At 44.4% G+C, this 19088-nt stretch overlaps 1 protein-coding gene across 1 annotated transcript in view; it reads left to right on the forward strand.

Annotated features, from left to right (window-relative positions):
- The window catches only part of Galnt17 (polypeptide N-acetylgalactosaminyltransferase 17), a 425585-nt gene that overhangs the window by 148138 nt on the left and 258359 nt on the right, over positions 1 to 19088 (forward strand). Inside the window, exon 2 of the mRNA XM_048433766.3 lies at positions 11697 to 11880. Coding sequence (XP_048289723.1) covers positions 11697 to 11880 — 184 coding nt within the window. The remainder of the gene's footprint in view (positions 1 to 11696; positions 11881 to 19088) is intronic.

Raw genomic sequence — 19088 nt, forward strand, 5'->3', positions numbered from 1 at the left:
GAGAGCAAGCCAGTAAGCAGCATTCCCCCATGGTTCCTACCTCTGCTCTTGCTTACATTCCTGCCCTGCTCTCCCTCAATAATAGACCGTGATTGGAGTGTAGAAGCCAAGCAAAGCCCTTCCCTCAGCAAGTTTGTCTTGTTACTGTTTTATTACAACCACGGAGAAGCAAACTGAGGCAAGCCTTTGGAGCCATGAGGTACTAACGACTACCTTAAACCAATAATATTGTTATTGTAGCCCAGGCTGGCTCTACCATCACAGGACACTTGGTAACACATTAATATCAGGATGAAGTTTAGCCTGGGACCAAAGCAAAGATAAAAAGCCACCTCATAGTAAGAGTGTGTGTGTGTGTGTGTGTGTGTGTGTGTGTGTTCTTAAAGGCCAGAAGAGGGCATTGGATTTCCTTGATGCTGGAGTTCCAGTTGGTTGTAGGCCACCTGATGTGAGCACTGGGAATCAAACCCGGGTCCTCTACAAGAACAACAAGCACTCTTAACTGCTGAGCCATTTCTCCAGGCCCCAGTTGAATTCTTTGTGTTTTCATGTGTATTTGTGTGTATATGTTTATGTATCTGTGGATGCACACACATGTGTATGTATCTGTGTTTGCACACGGAGACCAAAGGTTGAACTCAAATGTTGTTCCTTGGTGCTGTTTACCTTTTGGGTCTTGACTGTTCAATGAGGTTAGCCGGTCAATGAGCCTCAAAGATCTGCCTGTCTGCAACTGTCTATTGCTGGAACTGCCAGCATACACCACGATACCCACCTCTTTTTTAAGTATGAATTCCTGGAATTAAACTCAGGTTCTCCTGCTTGCAGAGCAAACATTTTACCAACTGAACTATCACCGCAGTCTGTATTTGAATTTTTATGACTTCATTCTCTCTATTAAGGCTGGTGTAACCTTCGGACATCGCAGCTAGCAAGCTGGGAGGATGCAGGATGGAAATGTCAGAATCACCATCATAATGCAGCTGCCAACAAATGTTAAGATCACTGCGCTAATATATGAACTGGGGGGGATCAATGATCCGACTGAGTTCACGGAGCGATGCCGGCTGAGTTCTGCTGTGTCACCAGGACATTTCCGTGTCAAGCTAGAGCTGCGGTTCTCAACCTTCCGAAGGCTGCCACCCTTTAATACAGTTACTCAGGCTGCGGTGACCCCCCAACCATAACATTGTTTTCGTGGCTACTTCATAACCATAATTTTGTTACTGTCCCAAGTTGTGATGTAACTGTCTGATGTGCAGGATATCAAATAGGCAACTCCCAAAGGGGTCGGGACCCACAGGTTGAGAACTGCTGACCTCGCTCATGGGGATGTGTTTCACCAGCCGCTATAGAGAGCGCTCAATCACTTCTTCACAGACTTGTTTTGATAATTCAGCAGCACATTCATGTGCATAATATATATGCTTGCTGTGCACCGGGCTGTGTGCAAGACACCAAAGGACCATTCCTCTCTGTAAGAGCCCTTCTCCTATGTGTATGACAATCAAAGGCTAATAAATATGCTATCAGTCACACCATTTGATTGAGACTGAGAATTCTGTTGAGATTTTCATTGCCCCGTAGAGCACATTTTGATAGTCTAGATGGGCGGGTGTTCAAAAATGGTGACAAACTAGGCCTACTGCTGCAGGTCTATAAATTCCACTTCTAGGAAGGCTGAGACAGGAGGATTACAAATTCCATGTCTGTCTGAGACACACAGTAAATTTAAAGCCAGGCTGGACAACTTAGTGAGAGTCTGTCTAAGAAAGTAAAACAAAGGTGGGCATGTGTCCGTGGTGGAGGTGTTGGCTAGAACCCTCCAGTGAAGGGCCAGCGGTGTGGCTGGTTGGTAGGGTGTTTGCCTGGTATGCACATGAATCCCTAGATTCAATTCCCAGTAGCCCTCAGTGTTGAGTGCAGTCACTGAAAGTTTGTAGTCATCAGGAGGGCTTGGGATAGTTTAAACAAAGAATGCAGTGGGGAGGTGAGTTAGGCACAGCACTGGGGGTCTGCTAATAGCCCCTTCCAGTGTGCGGACTCTTTCAGGCTGTCTTCCATGGGCCACATGAGTGTTGCTCAAATAAAGATCATGTCTGCATGCTGAAAGATTCGTTCTGTAGATCACTTTGAGAGCCAAGGGTGGTAACTTGAGCAAGAGATGAGATGCCCTGAGCTTCTCCAAGGGGCAGCATAAGTGTAGAAGAGGAAGTATGTCAAGAGACTTGTTGGGGTTGTAGAGATGGCTCAGCAGTTAAGGGAGCTTGTTGCTTTTCTAGAGGACTTGGGTTTGGTTCCCAGCACCCTCATTGAACAATTCATACTCAATTTTGACTCTAGCTCTGGAATATCTAATACCTTCTTCTGGTCTCCTCAGGCACTGAGGTAGATTCACACACACACACACACACACACACACACACACACACACACACACACACACCCCAAAAGCAAAAACAAGGCGAGCCATCTACAAAAGGACATCTGATCCTTTTTAACACATTGTATGAAACATGTTCTTAATGCCACCACATTGCAGCTGAGGCAGGGTGATTGCTGTGAGTTGGAGCCTGCCTAGGCAACATAGTGAATTCCCAGCCAGAAAGGACTACAGAGAGATCATGTCTAAAAACAACAACAACAAAAAGAACACAAAACAAAGAAGACAATCAACAAAACAAACAAAAAAAACCAAAAAAAAAAAACAAGACAAAAGACACCAACAGAAAAGTATACTTTTGGACTGCGGGGGTAGTGGTAGAGGCCCTGGGTTCGATTCCCAGCACCGAGATGGATGAATGGCTATTTGACTTGAGTAAAGAATTTAAAATATTTTGCCATACATGCGTGCGTGTGGAGAAAGCAGATTAGAATATGACACTCTTGTGTATGTTCAGCCCGTGTATTAACGTGCCATTTGCTGCTGTGTGTATAATAGACTCTTGTCAATTGAATTAATTATCACTGTTGTTGGTATCCAGAATGTTGCTAAACTCTCTGGCAGCAGTATTTCCCGACTCGCTTTTCTGTGTCTCCATCTTAATTATCGGAGCTGTTCCTTGCGCTTGATAGAGAGGGCAGCAAGCCCCATTTCTGGCATATTTTCTGTATTTACCTCAATCCATTTGTGTGTGTGTGTGTGTGTGTGTGTGTGTGTGTGTGTGTGTGAGTGTGTGTGTGTGTGTGCTTCTGAGGCAAAGTCTCATGTATTCCAGGATGCCTTCAGACTTGCTGTGTAGCCAAGGACGACCTTGAACTCCTCCTGGTTCTCCATCCTCTACTTACTGAGTGCCAGGAGCACAGGCAGGCATCACTATGCCTGGTCCATGCGGTGCAGGGGATGAAACTGAAGGCTTTGGATGTGCCAGGAAAACACTCTACCAACTGAGTTCCCCTGCCTTTACTGCAATTATTATTCTGGCTTCTGAAAATAAAAGGCTTCTCCTCATAAAATAGTGGAAATTGGCCAGGAATAAATGTGGAATTCTTGCTATTATGCACACAGCTGTGTTTTCCATGGTCTATCACTTTCCAAATGCTTTAGCGTAGGTGGAATCTGTCCAGGGCTGGGACTGAAGGGGTAGCTGAGTCTCGAGTCTCTCTTAAGGAAACCCCTTTAATCTGTGGAATTCAACTGAACACTAGAACTTGACACGCTTGGCTTATTGATTAACCATGTGAATTGTGGTGTGTGTGTGTGCATGAACATTTGTAAGGGCATTTGGAAGTATACATATATACATGTGTGTTTGTATAGATGAGTGTGTGAATATATTTTTGTGTAGGAATGCATGCATGTGTTTGTGCATATGGGAGTGTGTATAAATGTGTCTATGTATTTATGAGCTGAGTGTATAACAAAGTTTTTAATGGTTTTTGTATATGTGTGCACGTGTGTGTGTGTGTGTGTGTGTGTGTGTGTGTGTACACATTCTGTTCCGGCTGAGTTACTTTGTGAGCCGCCAGGGCCCCGGATCACACCAGCTGTATAGTCTCTAGTCTGGAATTTGTGTTTGTTCTAAGTCTCATTCCTATTTCTGGAAGAGTAATGCTGGCTATTGTAAACACAGAAGTTTCAACTGCAGTCCCCAAGAAAACAATGTCCTCGAGTGTGTGGAGGGAGGCGATGATTTACACTCTGGGCTGTTTGTGTTTGCTGCCACGCTAGAGCTGTTGCAGCTCATTTGGAATCTATGACCAGTGTGGACTGGGAGGATTTATTTTTCGCTGAGAAACTGTAAAGCCTTTGAACCTCACAGGATTTCTGGACCCTGTAGGATAGACGGACCCAATCCATCACCTATGTGAAAGTAGCCCCAGAGGGCTGGAGAGGATGCTCAGTAGAGAGTGTGCTTATCTAGTTTGCACGGGGCCTAGGTCCCACCCCGGCACCACGTTAACCTAGTGTGGTAGAGCGTGCCTGAGATCTCAGGACTCTAGAAATGAACACAGTAGGCCAAAGGTTACTGTCATCTTTATGATGTGGTGAGTACAAGGCCAGCTTGAGAGATGTGGGACCTTGCCGTAAAAAGTAAGATAGTTGGGCAGTGGTGGTGCACAACTTTAATCCCAGCATTTGGGAGGCTGATACAGACAAATCTCTATGAGTTCAAGGTCAGCCTGGGCTTCAAGAGCTAGTTCCAGGACAGGCTCCAAAGCTACAGAGAAATCCTATCTTGAAAAACCAAAAATAAGATAGTCCCTGATCTTAATAGAAGGAAATTTCTTTTTTCTCTCCCTCCCTCCCTTCCTCCCTCCCTCCTCCCTCCCTCCTTTCTTTTGTTTGCTTTGCTTTGCTTTCTCTGTGTAGACCTGGCCATCCTGGACTTGCTCTGTAGACCAGGCTGACCTCAGACTCAGAGATCATTCTGTATCTCCCTCCCTAGTACTAGGAATAAAGATGCGAGCCACCACTGCCTGGATTTTTTTTCATTTTTCTTTTTTCCTAATATTTCGAAAGTTTAAAGATTTTAATCTCATTTTCACTGTTTCATGTTTGGTCAATATCTGAGGAAAAGAAATCCCTTGCGCTGGTGGGTTGGCCCAGCAGGAAAAAACAGTTGCTTGAGTTCCATCTCTAGGATCCACATGGGGGAAGGAGAGAACTGACCACTGGGAGTTACCCTCTGTCCGCCATATGTGCTCCGCGCCATAGCTATGTAAGACACTGATGCAAACTAAATAAAGAAATGTAACAAGAAGTCTAAAAAGAACGATTTTATTATCTCACCTCCCAGCAAGCATCTGAATTTCTTTGCAGTGATCAAATTAGCATTAATTGTATTGGCATGACTATGGTCAAAACATCTGTAAAACCTACCTAGGGCAGGGAAGGGTTTTTTTTGGGGGAGGGGTCCCTGATTTCAGGAGGTTATGGTCACTTAGTGCCGAGAGCATAAGCAGAGCGCCATGGTGGTGGGCGCGTGTGGCAGAGAGAGTGTTCACCTCCTTTCCAACAGGAAGCAGATCACACGAGCTCTTCAGCTCAGTTACAGTCTTCAAAGGTATGGCTGAAGTGACGTCCACAAGACAAACCCCACTCCCTAGAGTTTCTAGAACCGTCCGAAACAGCACCCCTAGCTGGGAGCCAAGCATTTAAGCCCAGCAATCCTCCTGTCCCAGCTCAGGGGACTGGGGTTGCAGGCTTATGTGCACTTATGTCTGGCTGTTTACCTGGGTGCAAGGATCCGAACTCAGGTCCTCCGACTTGCACAGAAGGCATTCTAGACCACAGACTCATCTCCCCAGCTCTATTTCTCTCTTTTGAAAAACTATAATTTTTCTCAATCTTACTACCCTTTATTGTCTTCTAGACTTAAGTAACAGCACTAACGAAAACCAGCAGAGACTGGAGAATTGGCTTGGTGGTTAAGAACATGAACTGCTCTTTTATAGGTCCTGAGTTTGGGTTCCAGTGCTCATGTTGGGTGGCTCACAATTGCCTCTCATTCCAGTTCCAGGCATCTGATGCCCTCTGCTGTTCTTCCCAAGAACCTGCACTTTTATGTGCATACCCACACAGATACACATCCTTTACAATTAAGGGGATGCTGGAGAGAGAGCTCAGACAGTAAAGGCACTTGCCACCAACCTGAACAACTGAGTTCATTCCCTAAGACCCATATGATAGAAGGAGAGAAACAAACTGTCACAACTTTTTCTATGACACATACTCACACACACACACACACACACACACAAATAAATAAATTTAATTTTTAAAAAATTAATAAGAAAATGGACTTGGAGTACAGCACAGTATGAGTGTGATTGCCCAGCTAACGTGCACAGGGCTCTGAATTCAAATCCCATCACCCTTCCCAGGGAGGGTAAATTGTATTGAATAGTATCGTATGCTCCTACTGCTCTGTCTTCCAATTAGGAGACATTCTCATTGCCAGTTTATATAGGCTGCGTTTTATTCCCCTTAGTAAAATGTCCTTATAGTCTTATTGGTTATTGCTGGAGCGGATGCAGTATTGTTGCTGTTATAAATAGGTCCCCGGCAATATCATCTATTCTGGTTAGTTATTGTGGGAATAAAAAGCTCTTGTTAATACAAGATCGTTACATCTTCCACCCAGGCGTCCTCACCGGGAGGCAGCCTTGCTTCCTCCTTCTTTTCTTTATTACCCTGGAGATACTTCCCTCCCTGGCAGGGATGTCTTTAGCGCCTCTAAAGTCCTTTCGGCAACACCCAGGTGGCCCTTTTCAGGCTTGATTTCTCTGTGTCACTCCTTAGTGTCTGTCCCCTTCTTCATGACTATAGATTCATTGTTATATTTACTCTTCTTTTAGATGGCCTTTTTTCAGGGTTAGTTAATGTGAGTGTGTGTGTGTGTGTGTGTGTGTGTGTGTGTGTGTGTAAAAAGAGATCAAAATCAGATGTTTTTACAGAGACAAGGTCTCATTAGCTTGAAATTGGTCAAGAAGCCCAGGCTGACTTGCCAGTGAACCCCAGGGATCCGTTTCCTCAATGCTGGGGTTATAACTGTGCTCTGCTGTGCTGGACTTATATATGAGGGTTCTAAGGAGCAAACTTGGGTCCTTGTTCTTTAAGTGCTTTATGCCAAAGAACAGGGTGCACTTTTGGAAAAGAAGCATCGCTCGCTCTCCCTCCCCCCCCCCCCCGTGTGTGTGTGTGTGTGTGTGTGTGTGTGTGTGTGTATCTCTCTCTCTCTCTCTCTCTCTCTCTCTCTCTCTCTCTCTGTGTGTGTGTGTGTGTGTGTGTGTACTCATTGATATTGACAGTCAGGTCAACTTGACCTTATCCGGAATCACCTAGGAGACACACTTCTGTCTGTGATGAGGTTTCTAGATTGGGTTAATTGAGGAAGTAAGACCCTCCCTAAATGTGGGTAGCACAATCCCATCAGATGAAGTCCCAGACCGAATAGAAAGGAGAGAGCGGGCCAAGCATCAACATGTATCTCCCTCTGTTTCCTGGGGATGCCATGTGTCCAGCTGCCTCACACTCTGGCCACCACGCCTTCACTTCCTGAAAGAGTGTACTCTCAGCCTCTAAGTCAGAATAAACCCTTCTTTTCTTGAGTTGCATTTGTTAGGTTCCTTCCTCACAGCAGCAAGGAGGTGACTAATACAGTGGGGTCATCTCTCTAGATTCCAGTGGCAACATCCTGGGCTGAAGACTAATGTGGCCCGTCATCCTTGGACTTGAACTTTTATTTGTCTTTGCCAGTGGTTTCTGGGAGCTTGCTAAGTAAACACATTAAAATCCTGCGGAAATTTGTGCTGCCTTGTTGCCTCTCTCTGGCAGATGAAATTGGGGGGAAAAATGGGAACTCATGGACCACGAAATATATAATTCATAGCTGTCACATTGTGCTGGGAGACATGGTGTTGCTTTTGTGTGTGTGTGAGGTTGCTAAGTGGGAGTGTTTCATCCTGGGAAGAAATCATGCCCCAGTGGGGAGGGACATTGCATTAGGAACCAATTTCCCCACATGTCCTTAATTCAATGGACATGTATTCTTCATTTTATTTCTGTTATTTTGCATGCATATGTGTGTGTGCATATTCATGTCCATGTGGTTGTATGCGATTGCCAAAGGTCAGCCTTGATCATCATTCCTGTGGTGCTATGAACCTTGATTTTAGAGACAGAGTCTCTTACTGGGGTCTAAAGTATACCAGTTTGACTAGACTGTCTGATCAGTGAGTTGTGCCCCCATTCCTTCATTGAGGAATTCTAGACAGGTGCTCTACCATTAAGCTACATGCCCAGCCCCTCACTGAGGAATTCTGAGCTGATACTTTACCAATTGGCCACGCCCCCAGTCTCTTTGGGGAATTCTAAGCAGGTGCTCTACCACTGAGCTACACGCCAGCCCCTCACTGGGGGATTCTAGGCAGGTGTCCTACCACTGAGATATACCACCAGCCCGTAACTGAGAGTTTATAGACAAGTATTTTATAATTGAGCCAGATACCTGCCCAGTTCTTTTACTATACTAATAATGATAATAATAATAATAATAATAATAATAATAATAATAACAGCAATAATCCATGCTTCCTTTCTAAGTACACTCTTTAATGGAATCCCTATTTTTACAGATACCTCTGTTTCAGTTTTATTTCTCCAGGGAACTGGGAGTCCCCCCATACATCAACCTTTAGTCAATGATTAACTCATCTTTCCTTTCTCGACAGACTGTCTCCATTTTCTTTTTAACTCATTCAGGAGTTTCCCTTTCTTACAAGCGAGGCTCTGCATTTTACACAATTTAAAATCATTTTATTGAGTGTTTCTTTGTTTTGCTGGAAAGTTTTTATGTGCACCCTTACATTTTGTCTTGTTAGGAACAGAATGGCTGTTTTTCACAAGCTGTGTGTTTATGACTCTGTGAGGGTGTTTTATAGATCTGCAGTATTCAGCTATTGGAAGTGTCCTGTGATCCCAGCTCTCAGGAGACCATGTGGCTCTGCTGCACCCAAGGAGCCTGCCTTCCTTCTTACATATATATATATATATATATATATATATATATGTGTGTGTGTGTGTGTGTGTGTGTGTGTGTGTGTGTGTGTGTATGAATATATAGAATTATATGTATATGCATAGTTATACGCACATATTTACATACACATATCTGTGCATGCACATGTGTATATATATATCAACTCTATCATCTGTCATCAATCTATCTATATATCTACATAGCTACCTAATCTCCTGTTGATCATGTATCTGTATTTATATATCTATATTATTTATCTCTCTGTCAATCACATATCTATCTACTTATCTATTATCTGTCTTCTGTTTTTCTGTTGCTTATCGTCTGTGTATCTATCATAAGTCATCTATCACCTATCTGTCTATTTAGCTATTGTCTGTCATAGCTATCATCTATCATCTGTCTCTCCACCATATATCTACATGTCCAACATCTATCTATCTATCCATCTGTCTGTCTATCTATCTTCTATTATCTATTATATCATCTATCTATTTATCATCTTTCATATCTATCATCTATCTATAAATCATATATAGATGTGTCCATCATCTAAACAGGTATCTCTGTCTCCTTATTTGTCTACTATATGTAGTAATATGGACCACCACGCATGGACACTTTATTCTTTTTGTTGCCTTGTACTCCACTGTACGCCAGCATTACAACTTGCTTACACTTGGGTAAACAGCTATGAGCCATTGGTTTGGTTCTGTGTGAATATACATGTTTATTTTGCTTTGATGTACACCCAGGAGTAAGCCCCTTGGTCTTATGATCACTGTGTTTGGCATGTTGAAGAATTACTCAGTTCTTTTCCATTTTCCATTCCTCTAGTATTGCTCTGTCCCTAGTGTTTTTATTTTATTTATTTATTTTTCTGGGCCAGGAAACTGAAGTCATACTCCTCCTGTCTCCACGTCCTGGGAAATGGAATGGCATGTGTGCACTGCCTTGTGTGTACTGCCTGTGTGCACTGCCTTGCTTGGCACCAAAGGATCTTAAACTCAAACCTAAGTGCTTGAGTTTGACTAAGGCAGCTGTTTGAGCATGGTAAAGATGATGATGTCTGGGTCTTTTTTCCTGTGTCAAAGTGCAGTGTGAGACCGATGACAAGAACGTAGGCAAGAAGGGAAGATCTCAGTTGACGGGCTGTCTGCTGGGATGGGAGCTAAGAGCTGAGAGTCCAAGTATGAGAACCATAGGAACCATTCACAGGCCGCACAGCGCTGCTCTGGGTTGAGCCACGCTGCTTTGATTTTGTCGGTGCACGAATGCATTCCCATTTGCAGTGATGCCTGGAATCGAGGGTGCACCTTGATAGTTTGTGATGCTGAATCTCACACAGCCCAAGAAGAATCGTTGACTTTGACTTGCCCAAGAATGTCTTCCTGTGAGTTTGGGTCCACTTGAGATCAGTAGCTGCCTATTCTTAAAACTAAAGTGATCCATATTCTTGCGGTCCGTTTTGGAAATGAAGGGCTGGGGATGTGGCTCAGTGGGCAAGCAGTTGTGTGGAATCACCTGGAGAAGGACTAGGGACCTCAACCATCAGTATAGTGCCTGCCTAGAATCCTCCAGAAAGAAACTGAGTATGTGATTCGGTGATTAAAAAAAAAATTGTGTGTCAGAGGCCCTGGTTCAATTCCCAGGACTCCAGAGCGTGTGCATGTGTGTGTATAGTAAGTGGCTTGTATATTTACAACCAATGAGAGCCATAAGCACACATTTTCCTAGCTAAGTAACTTAACCTCTCACAGCTCTGCCATTTATACTTACTCCTCAAGGTCTTTATGGGATTATGTGACAATGGACAGGGGCCTACCAACATCCTGGGGACTGCAGCTGCTCAGAGACCGTTGCCATGGAGGGCTCCCTCCTTGTGTATTGTTGCTTATAATGCTTACGGGCATTTTTCTCTTCGCAATTTACTCTCAAGCACTTTGTGTTTCCCTTTGCCATTGAGATGGAAGTTAAATAAAACCATTAGGCAAAGAGTCACGTCAAGTCCTAGCTTGTGCTTTTAGCTCATGATGAAATTAACCTGTTTTTTTTCCTAGTTCAACCGCAGCAATTCTCACCCCCCCCCCCCACACACGCGCGCGCGCACTGAACCCCTCCACCTGCTACCTGGTGGTTCCCTGATATTATTAAGTGTGCGAGGTTCTTGGAACTTCCCCCTTCCTGCAGACCTAATCTGGCTGTGACTGTCCCAAAGAGAAAGGGGAGATGGGCACGGATAAGGTCCCACATTCATTTCATTTCTTGACTTCCTTTTGGTTTTTATTTCTCCAAGTCTCAGTGGTCTCTGTCTTCAAAAGAACCATGAGGCTCCCAGTAAATATTGAGATGTGAACCCCAAAGCTTGGCATAGCCTGGGCCTTTCTCTCCGTAGAAATATCCCCACTAGCACATGAGCCGGATACTTGGGGTCCAGCCCTGTAATGCCAGCACACAGGAGGTGTGGAGGCAGAAGATTGGGAGTTCAAGGTCATCCTCAGTTACATAGTGAGTTCAAAGTCAGCCCGGGCTACAGCAGACCCTACCTCTGGATACATACCCTCCAAGCATATATACAGACTATGTAAACTGAGGTCATAATTTTTTTTATGTGCTAAGATATATTAGATCTTAATTGAAGCTCTGTCGGAGGTCACATGATATATCTAGAAGAGGTGTTTTAGACTAACTCTTTCTCCTCCTTCTTTGTAGGGTTATCCAAATCACTCGGCCTCATCGAAGGGTATGGTGGGCGGGGCAAAGGAGGCCTTCCTGCCACCCTTTCCCCCTCTGAAGAAGAAAAAGCCAAAGGGCCTCATGAGAAGTACGGCTACAATTCCTACCTCAGCGAAAAGATCTCCTTAGATCGCTCTATTCCCGATTATCGTCCAACTAAGTAAGTTACAGCTGAGCCCTGGCAAGGGGCTGGCTAGCTTTGTCTTAACCTGTGATGCTTTCTCATCTATTTGTAACCACAGAGGGATCTTCTGTGTTGAACCGTCTCTTCTATAATCAATCAAGGGCTTTCGTTGCTTAGGAAATACCGGCTGAATAAAAAGTTAAGGGCTGGTGATGCGGCTCAAATGATATCGTACTTGCCTCCTGTGAGTTCTGGAATGAAGTCCGTCACCGACACTTCAGGAGTAGTGGCACAGCCCCTGAATCCAGCACTGGACAAGTGGAGTCAGGAGTATCAGGAACTCAGGACTGGGGTAGGAGGCCAGCCTGGGCTAGGTAGTTAGTTTGAAACCAGCCTGGGCTACATGATTCCATCTCAAAAAAGAAAGAGTACAACTGTTATATAAGTAATTTAAAAAGTATAGAAAGATCCTCAATACAAAAATTCTTAAATTTAAAATACCACCATGGTATCCTTACCTAAGCATGGTAATTGTCGAAGTTTTGATGTCTATTATCTTTTCTCTATCCATCAACTATCTATCTGTCTGTCTGTCTGTCTATCTACCTGTATCTGTCATCTACCTGTCTATTCTCTATCTGTTGAACTTTATATTTCATATTTACTGGTTTTCAAGACACTGTCTTACAGTGTAGCTCAAGCAAGCTAAAACTTACTATGTAGTCCAAGTCAGTCTCAAACACATAATCAATCCTCCTGCCTCATCTCCCCACCCCCACCAGATGATGGGTTTACAGACATGAGTCACTATGCCTAGCATATTGATAATATTATATATCATCACATACCAATACATGATAACACTAAAATATTACCATTAAGTCTGTTTTCTATAGATTATGAGTGACGTATCAGCTTTGTCTTCTTTATTTGACATCATAACACAAGCACACGTGTAAACGTTTGTATTCTTATGTGTACACATATGTGTGTAGGGGGCGTCCAGGCAAGCGTGTGCATGTAGACGTGGAAAACAGAGGTAGATGACAACTATCCTCTCCTACCTCCCTCCACCTTAGTTTTTGAGACGGGGTCTCTTACTGAATATGAAGCTTACTGATTCATCTGGGTTAGCTGACTGGCCAGTGAGCCCTAGACATCCTCCTGCCTCTGTCTTCCCAGGGATTGTAAGAACATGCTGCCAGCCTTGGTACTTTCATGAGTCCTGGGGATCAAACTCGGCTCCTCATGCTTTCACAGCGATGGTTTTACCCCCTGAGCCATCTCTCCAGCCCCATAAGCTTTTGATATAACTCATTATGATCATTTTGTCCATAACTGGATATTTAGGCTGTTTTTGCTATCTGATTGTTGTGTGTGATACTGATCAATCTTTTCTCACTCGTGTCTATGTATTCATCTGGTACTTACTTCCAAGTCTTGAATCCAAAGGAAATATATTGGAGGCTCTATTACAGTGGTCCTCCACCTTCCTAATACTGCCACCCTTGAATACTGTTCCTTGTGTGGTTACCCAAACCATAAGATTATTTTTGTGACTGTATCATAAGTGGAATTTTGCTACTGTTATGAAACGTAATGCAAATAGCCATGTTTTCGGGTGGTCCACCTCCAAAGAGATCCATGACCCACAGATAGAGAACCACTTCTCTAGGTCTAGCTAGCATTAGATAGTTTATCTTTCAAAGAATTATAGTAATTCCCTTTTTGTTGTTAGTGTTCTTTTTTAATTATTCTTGAGAATTTCATACACATATACAATGAAAGATATGGCCATATCTTTCTCCACTTCAAGCCTCAAATTCCCCAGATAATCTCCTTCAACATGCCCCAAACATCATATCTTTTTATTCATAAGCATGTGGGTGTAGAGACAGCCACTGGGGCACAGGTAACCTACAAGTTCATATGCCGAAAGGATAGTGACCCTCCCACTCTTAGCAGCCACCAAATTCCAATAGCTCCTCCACTAAGGGTGGGCTTGACACCCTCTCCCATCTAAGTAGAGCTTCAAAAGTCCCTATTTACTATGTAAGAGCTCACTCTGGTTTCTCAAATCTCCATTTTCTTTAGATTTTCAATGTCTCCTTTTTATTCCCATTTAGAATGTGCCCTCGCTGGCGGTAGATTATTTCTTTTTTTCAAATGGGTTTTGTGCAAATCAGTTAAGTATCCTGGTTACTGAGAAAAATAAATTCAAGATAAAGAAAATTATCTTAAATGGATTTAAAATTACAGCATTAGCCGAGAAACCCGTTAAATCTCTCTCTCTCTGCCTAATAAGCGCACATTCATTTTGAATCACTGGGAAAAAATATACATCACCCCCTTTTCATGCTATTTTGTCTTCCTGGACTTGTGTTCTCAGAAAACATCTGGCGGTTTTCACTTCCTGGTGCTTTCTGATTAGCCTTTCTTATTTCCATGTTGGCAAATAAACACGGCCCTGTGTTTCACTCTCTGATGAGACTGGAAAGGCCTCCAACATGCAGTGTATTAGAAACGGCTCAACTGAACAGATGTCAATGAGTATCCATTATGCACCCAGTGATGCTGCACCACGGAGATGCAATCCTGCAAGGGACATAGTCCGAGTTGACTCACTTCTTGTCTGGGGAGGGAGACAGGCAAACAAGGCCGTCATTCCAGTGCAAGGTGACCTATGTGGTGTGAGACCCCGTGGCACGACTTTTTTCTGGGGAGCTTGACAAATGTCTGTTCTCTCGAGATACAGAGACTTTTCTTGTTGCTGTGACAAAATGTCTAATAAGAAGACATTTAAGGGAGAAAGAATCCATTTTGGCTCACAGTTCAAGGGTACAAATCATCATCATGGGGAAAGCATGGTGGCAGGAGTGTGAGACAGCTAGTCACATCGAATAGGAGGGGGAGAGAGAGAGACAGGGACAGAGACAGACAGAAAGACAGAGAGAGACAGAGAGAGAGAGAGAGAGAGAGAGAGAGAGAGAGAGAGAGAGAGGCATTCAGGCTCTGTCTTCCCACCCCACTTAGCTCTGTCTAGAAACTCCTTTGCAGACATGTCATGAGAATTGTTTTCTATAGTCATTTGGAATCCTACCAAGATGGCAGTTGAGATTAGCCATTCCAGGCACTAATGTCAGACCATCAGTGCTCGGTGCACAATGAGTTTACTTGAGGTCATTTACAGGAGCATGGGTAGCCTCCAGTGGCAACACTACCAAAGAAAATGCCTCCCTTCCCCAGCAACCATTAACTGCCAATAGATCCTCAGGGAGGAGTGGGGCTTTGTGAGCCTCTCCCCGCAATGATGGAACATTAATCCATCCCGTCTAGCACCAGTCTCTTGCAGGGAGAATTCAAGGGAGCAACACTCATGCCATTCCTGGAGAACAGTAGCCTACTGTAACCATGACAACTGTACACGCAGGGTGTGAAGGAAGGGTCTGAGCTCCTCTTGCTTGAGGTGATATCCCCAAGCTAAGGAAAGCTTGAAGGATACGTGGGATGAAACATCTAAAGAGGAGAGAGAGTAGGCTAAGAATGGACCAGACCAGGAGGACAACAAGCAAACTTTGGGTGTGGTTCTCTGCAGTCGAAAGTCTCAGCATCTCCGAGTGGTGTAGCTTGGTGGAGTGAACCCACATTCCCTTCTGGTTCCTCCTGAAGCTGCTAAAATGATGGGAAAGAGGCACAGAGCACAGAAAGGGAAAACTAAGTAAGATCATTGGTGCGGTCATTTGAATGTAATTGGCCCCCGTAGTTAGGGAGTGGCCCTATTAGGAGGTGTGGTTTTATTGGAGTGGGTATGGCCTTGCTGAAGGGAGGGAATCATTGTGGAGGTAGACTTTGAGGTTTCCCGTGCCTGAGATACAACCCAGAGTCTCAGGCCACTTCCTGTTGCCTGCAGAATGTAGGACTCTCAGCTACAACTCCAACGTCCCTTCCGCCTGCATCTTGCCAGGCTCCCTGCCATGATGATAATGGACTGAGCCTCTGAAACTGTAAGCGAGCCGCCACAATTAAATGTTTTCCTTTATAAGAGTTACCATCATCATGATAGAAACCCTAACTAAGACAATTGGTGGCATCGCCCAGCAAACACCTGCAGGACTTTGGAAGGTGGAAAGAGGATGGATAGATGGTAGTTGGCAGATAGATAGAGAAACTGAGACCTAACTTCCCACGTGAGACACGTGGAGGTTTGCTTTAGTTTTATTTCTATGGCTGTGATAAATACCCTTGCAAAACGCAGTTTAAGGAAGAAGGATTTCTTTGGCTTATAATGCCAATGAACAGTGCAGCATTTCAGAGGACTTAAGACAGGGACTCAAGCAGTTAGTCCTGTCACAGTCATAGTCAAGAACAAACAAAAAAAATGCATCCTATCTAGCTTATTTGCTTGCTGGTGGTTCTCAGTTATATACCCAGAGTCCAGCCCCCAAAATACTGCCACTCATATTCGGGGTGGGCCCTCCCACCTCAATTAACAATCTAGACCCTCACACACATGCCAACCTGATATAAGCAGTCCCTCACTAGATTTTTCTCTTGTGGTGATTGATTCTCCATTGTCCAGTTGATAGGTAAAACTACCGCTCACCAGACTGCTAGAGCAGAAGAGTACAACCTGATCAGTTTGCCGAAGACCCACTGCTGCCATGACTTTCCAGGGGAGACATGACACGAACAGTGTCTCCTCACCTAGGTACGACTATCACATCGGACCAAATAATGATTCCACTGAACTCCAACTTGGTCAACTGATGAGTTTTTTGGGGTTTAATTTCAAAGCACAGGTGACAGGTAGCTTCCAGGGCCACGAATGAGCCCAGAGCAGCTGTACCACCAAAGCCCATCTCATAATGGATGGCCGCCTCAATGGATGCTGCATCGTGGAGACACACCTTCATCTTCCACTTCCGAGATAGTCTAGCCTCTCTCAAGATCCCTCGCAGCTGGTGGTGAGCCAGGAAGAGTGATGGCCAGGATCCCTGATGACGGTCTCAAAAGCCTCCACGCCCTACGTCTGCTCGGAAACGCTAACTTCATTACTATTACCACAGACCTAGCTAGCTGTCATCGATCACTGTGGTTTTGCTCGAGCTGTTGTCATAGCTACCAGGCCAAGTATTATCTCTACTTCCAAACGAAGGCGGGATGGTCATATGCTTTCTGGAAGAAAAGCCATGTACTACCACCCAGGACCTGGACAGGAGAAGACAGGTTTTTCTTATGACTGGATGTGGGTAGGAATGGGGGATTGTAGTCAGGTCCCTATTTTCTGTTGTTCTAGTTTCTTTACTGTTGCTATGATCAACCATTCTGACCAAAATCAGCTGGGGAGGAAATGGTTTGTTTCATTTTACGCTTTCAGGTCACAATTCATCATCCAAGGAAGTCAGGGCAGAAATTCAAGGGAAGAGCTCAAAACAGAAACCATGAGGTATATCACATGCTCGATTATTGGCATGTTCATACTCTGTTAGATATAACCCAAGGCCACCTGTCTAGGAATGGTGCCGCCCACAGTGGGCTGGGCTCTCCCACCTATATCAATGACTAATTACAACAATCCTCCCGCAGACTGCCTCCCCCCACAGGCCAGTCTGATCTGGGTGATCTCTCAGCTGAGGACTTCCTCTCCTAGGGCTCTAGGCTCTGTCAAGGTGACAATTAAAGCTATCCTTTCATAGCTTTCATTTTAATACCTGCCTTCACATCTTCATAACCAGAACCTGTTCCTGTCCTTTGCCCTCCAAACTCTAGTTTATAGAGGTAGCCTCTGTCAGACTGTACTCAGTATCTGGGTGGTGGTGATGCACGCCTATAATCCCAGGTCTCCGAAGGCAGAGGCAGGCGAATCTCTGTGAGTTCAAGGGCACCCTGATCTACAGAGCTACTTCCAGGACAGCCAGGACTGTTACACAGAGAAACCCTGTCTCGAAAAACAAACCAATAAACAAAAAAGAATATACTCAATGGAGAAATTTTCCAGCCTTGAGACCTTTCTAGTCTCTCTCACTTCTGCATATTAAAGTTACGGAATCCACTTGGCAGAAACCAAGCTGACTTAAGGAAGAGGCCAATGGATGACAGCAGGGGAGACTCAGCCTGTTGTTAAACTTCATCTTCATACAACATTACTCATTTTTTGTTTGCGATGTGTGTACGTGTGTACGTGTGTGTGTGTGTGTGTGTGTGTATTTGCAGATAGTGCAGGTCAATCTCAAGTCTGGTTCCTCCGGTGTTTTCCGCTTGTTTATTTGAGGCAGGATCTGTCCCTAGGACCACGGCTTGCCTCTACTAGGCTGACTAGCTAGCAAGCCCCAGGGAGCCTCCTGTCTGTCTCTACTTCCTCAGTGTCCCATTATAGGTGTGTCCACACACCTGGGCTTCTGTGTGGGTTCTTAGGACCAGACTCACGTCCTCAAGCTTGCAAGAAAAGCACGGCACTGACTAAATCATCTCCCCAGTCCCAGCACACTCACTCTGAGACAAGAGAGATAAACGCCCCAGACATCCTTTCAAAGAGTCCATTATCAACAAATAAACAAACAGCAACAATGGGGGGAAAAAAACCTTAACAATAATAACAAATGGCATTCGGGGGAAGCAAAGAGACTCTAGGCTTTAAAACTATAATTGACTTCCAGGGATCACAGGCTGCTTTGTTTACGAAATGAGAACATTTCTGTTACAGAAATAACCATAATCAAAATAAATCCCATAAGTTTAAAATTGAGCCAAAAATAGGCAAGTCTGCGAAGGGTTGGAAAATAGCATTGAGGAAATCATTTGGATAAGTAGCGATAAAAGAAACTGGAAAAAATGGAGAGGGGAGAAAAATGCGGGTCTGCCCACCTGTATCACCCATCATCCAAGGCCCAGGGAACGTGGCGGAAGGGGGTAAGGAATGGGGAGAAGTGTGCTGTTGTGTGGACAGGAGTTGGCTGCTGTGCACATGAATTGACTGCGGCTGTGGTTACCTGCAGACCGTCAAGCCAACATAAAGTCGGATTCCACTAGGCAGCAGAAAGTTAACTCTTTGGGTTAGAAACAGAAAGAAAGGGAGTGAGGTCAGGTGCGTGTGGAGGGGGTAACAGATGTGTTGCCGGATGTTCCTGTTTCGTGTTTGTTGCTGTCAAAAACCACACTGACTGAAAGTCACATGGGTGAGGAGTGTTTATTCAACTTACAAGCCTAGATCATCATCTGTCACTGAGGGAAGCCAAGGTGGGAGT

This window comes from Myodes glareolus, chromosome 2 (genome assembly GCF_982192425.1).
Source record: "Myodes glareolus chromosome 2, mMyoGla1.1, whole genome shotgun sequence".
Taxonomy (NCBI): domain Eukaryota; kingdom Metazoa; phylum Chordata; class Mammalia; order Rodentia; family Cricetidae; genus Myodes; species Myodes glareolus.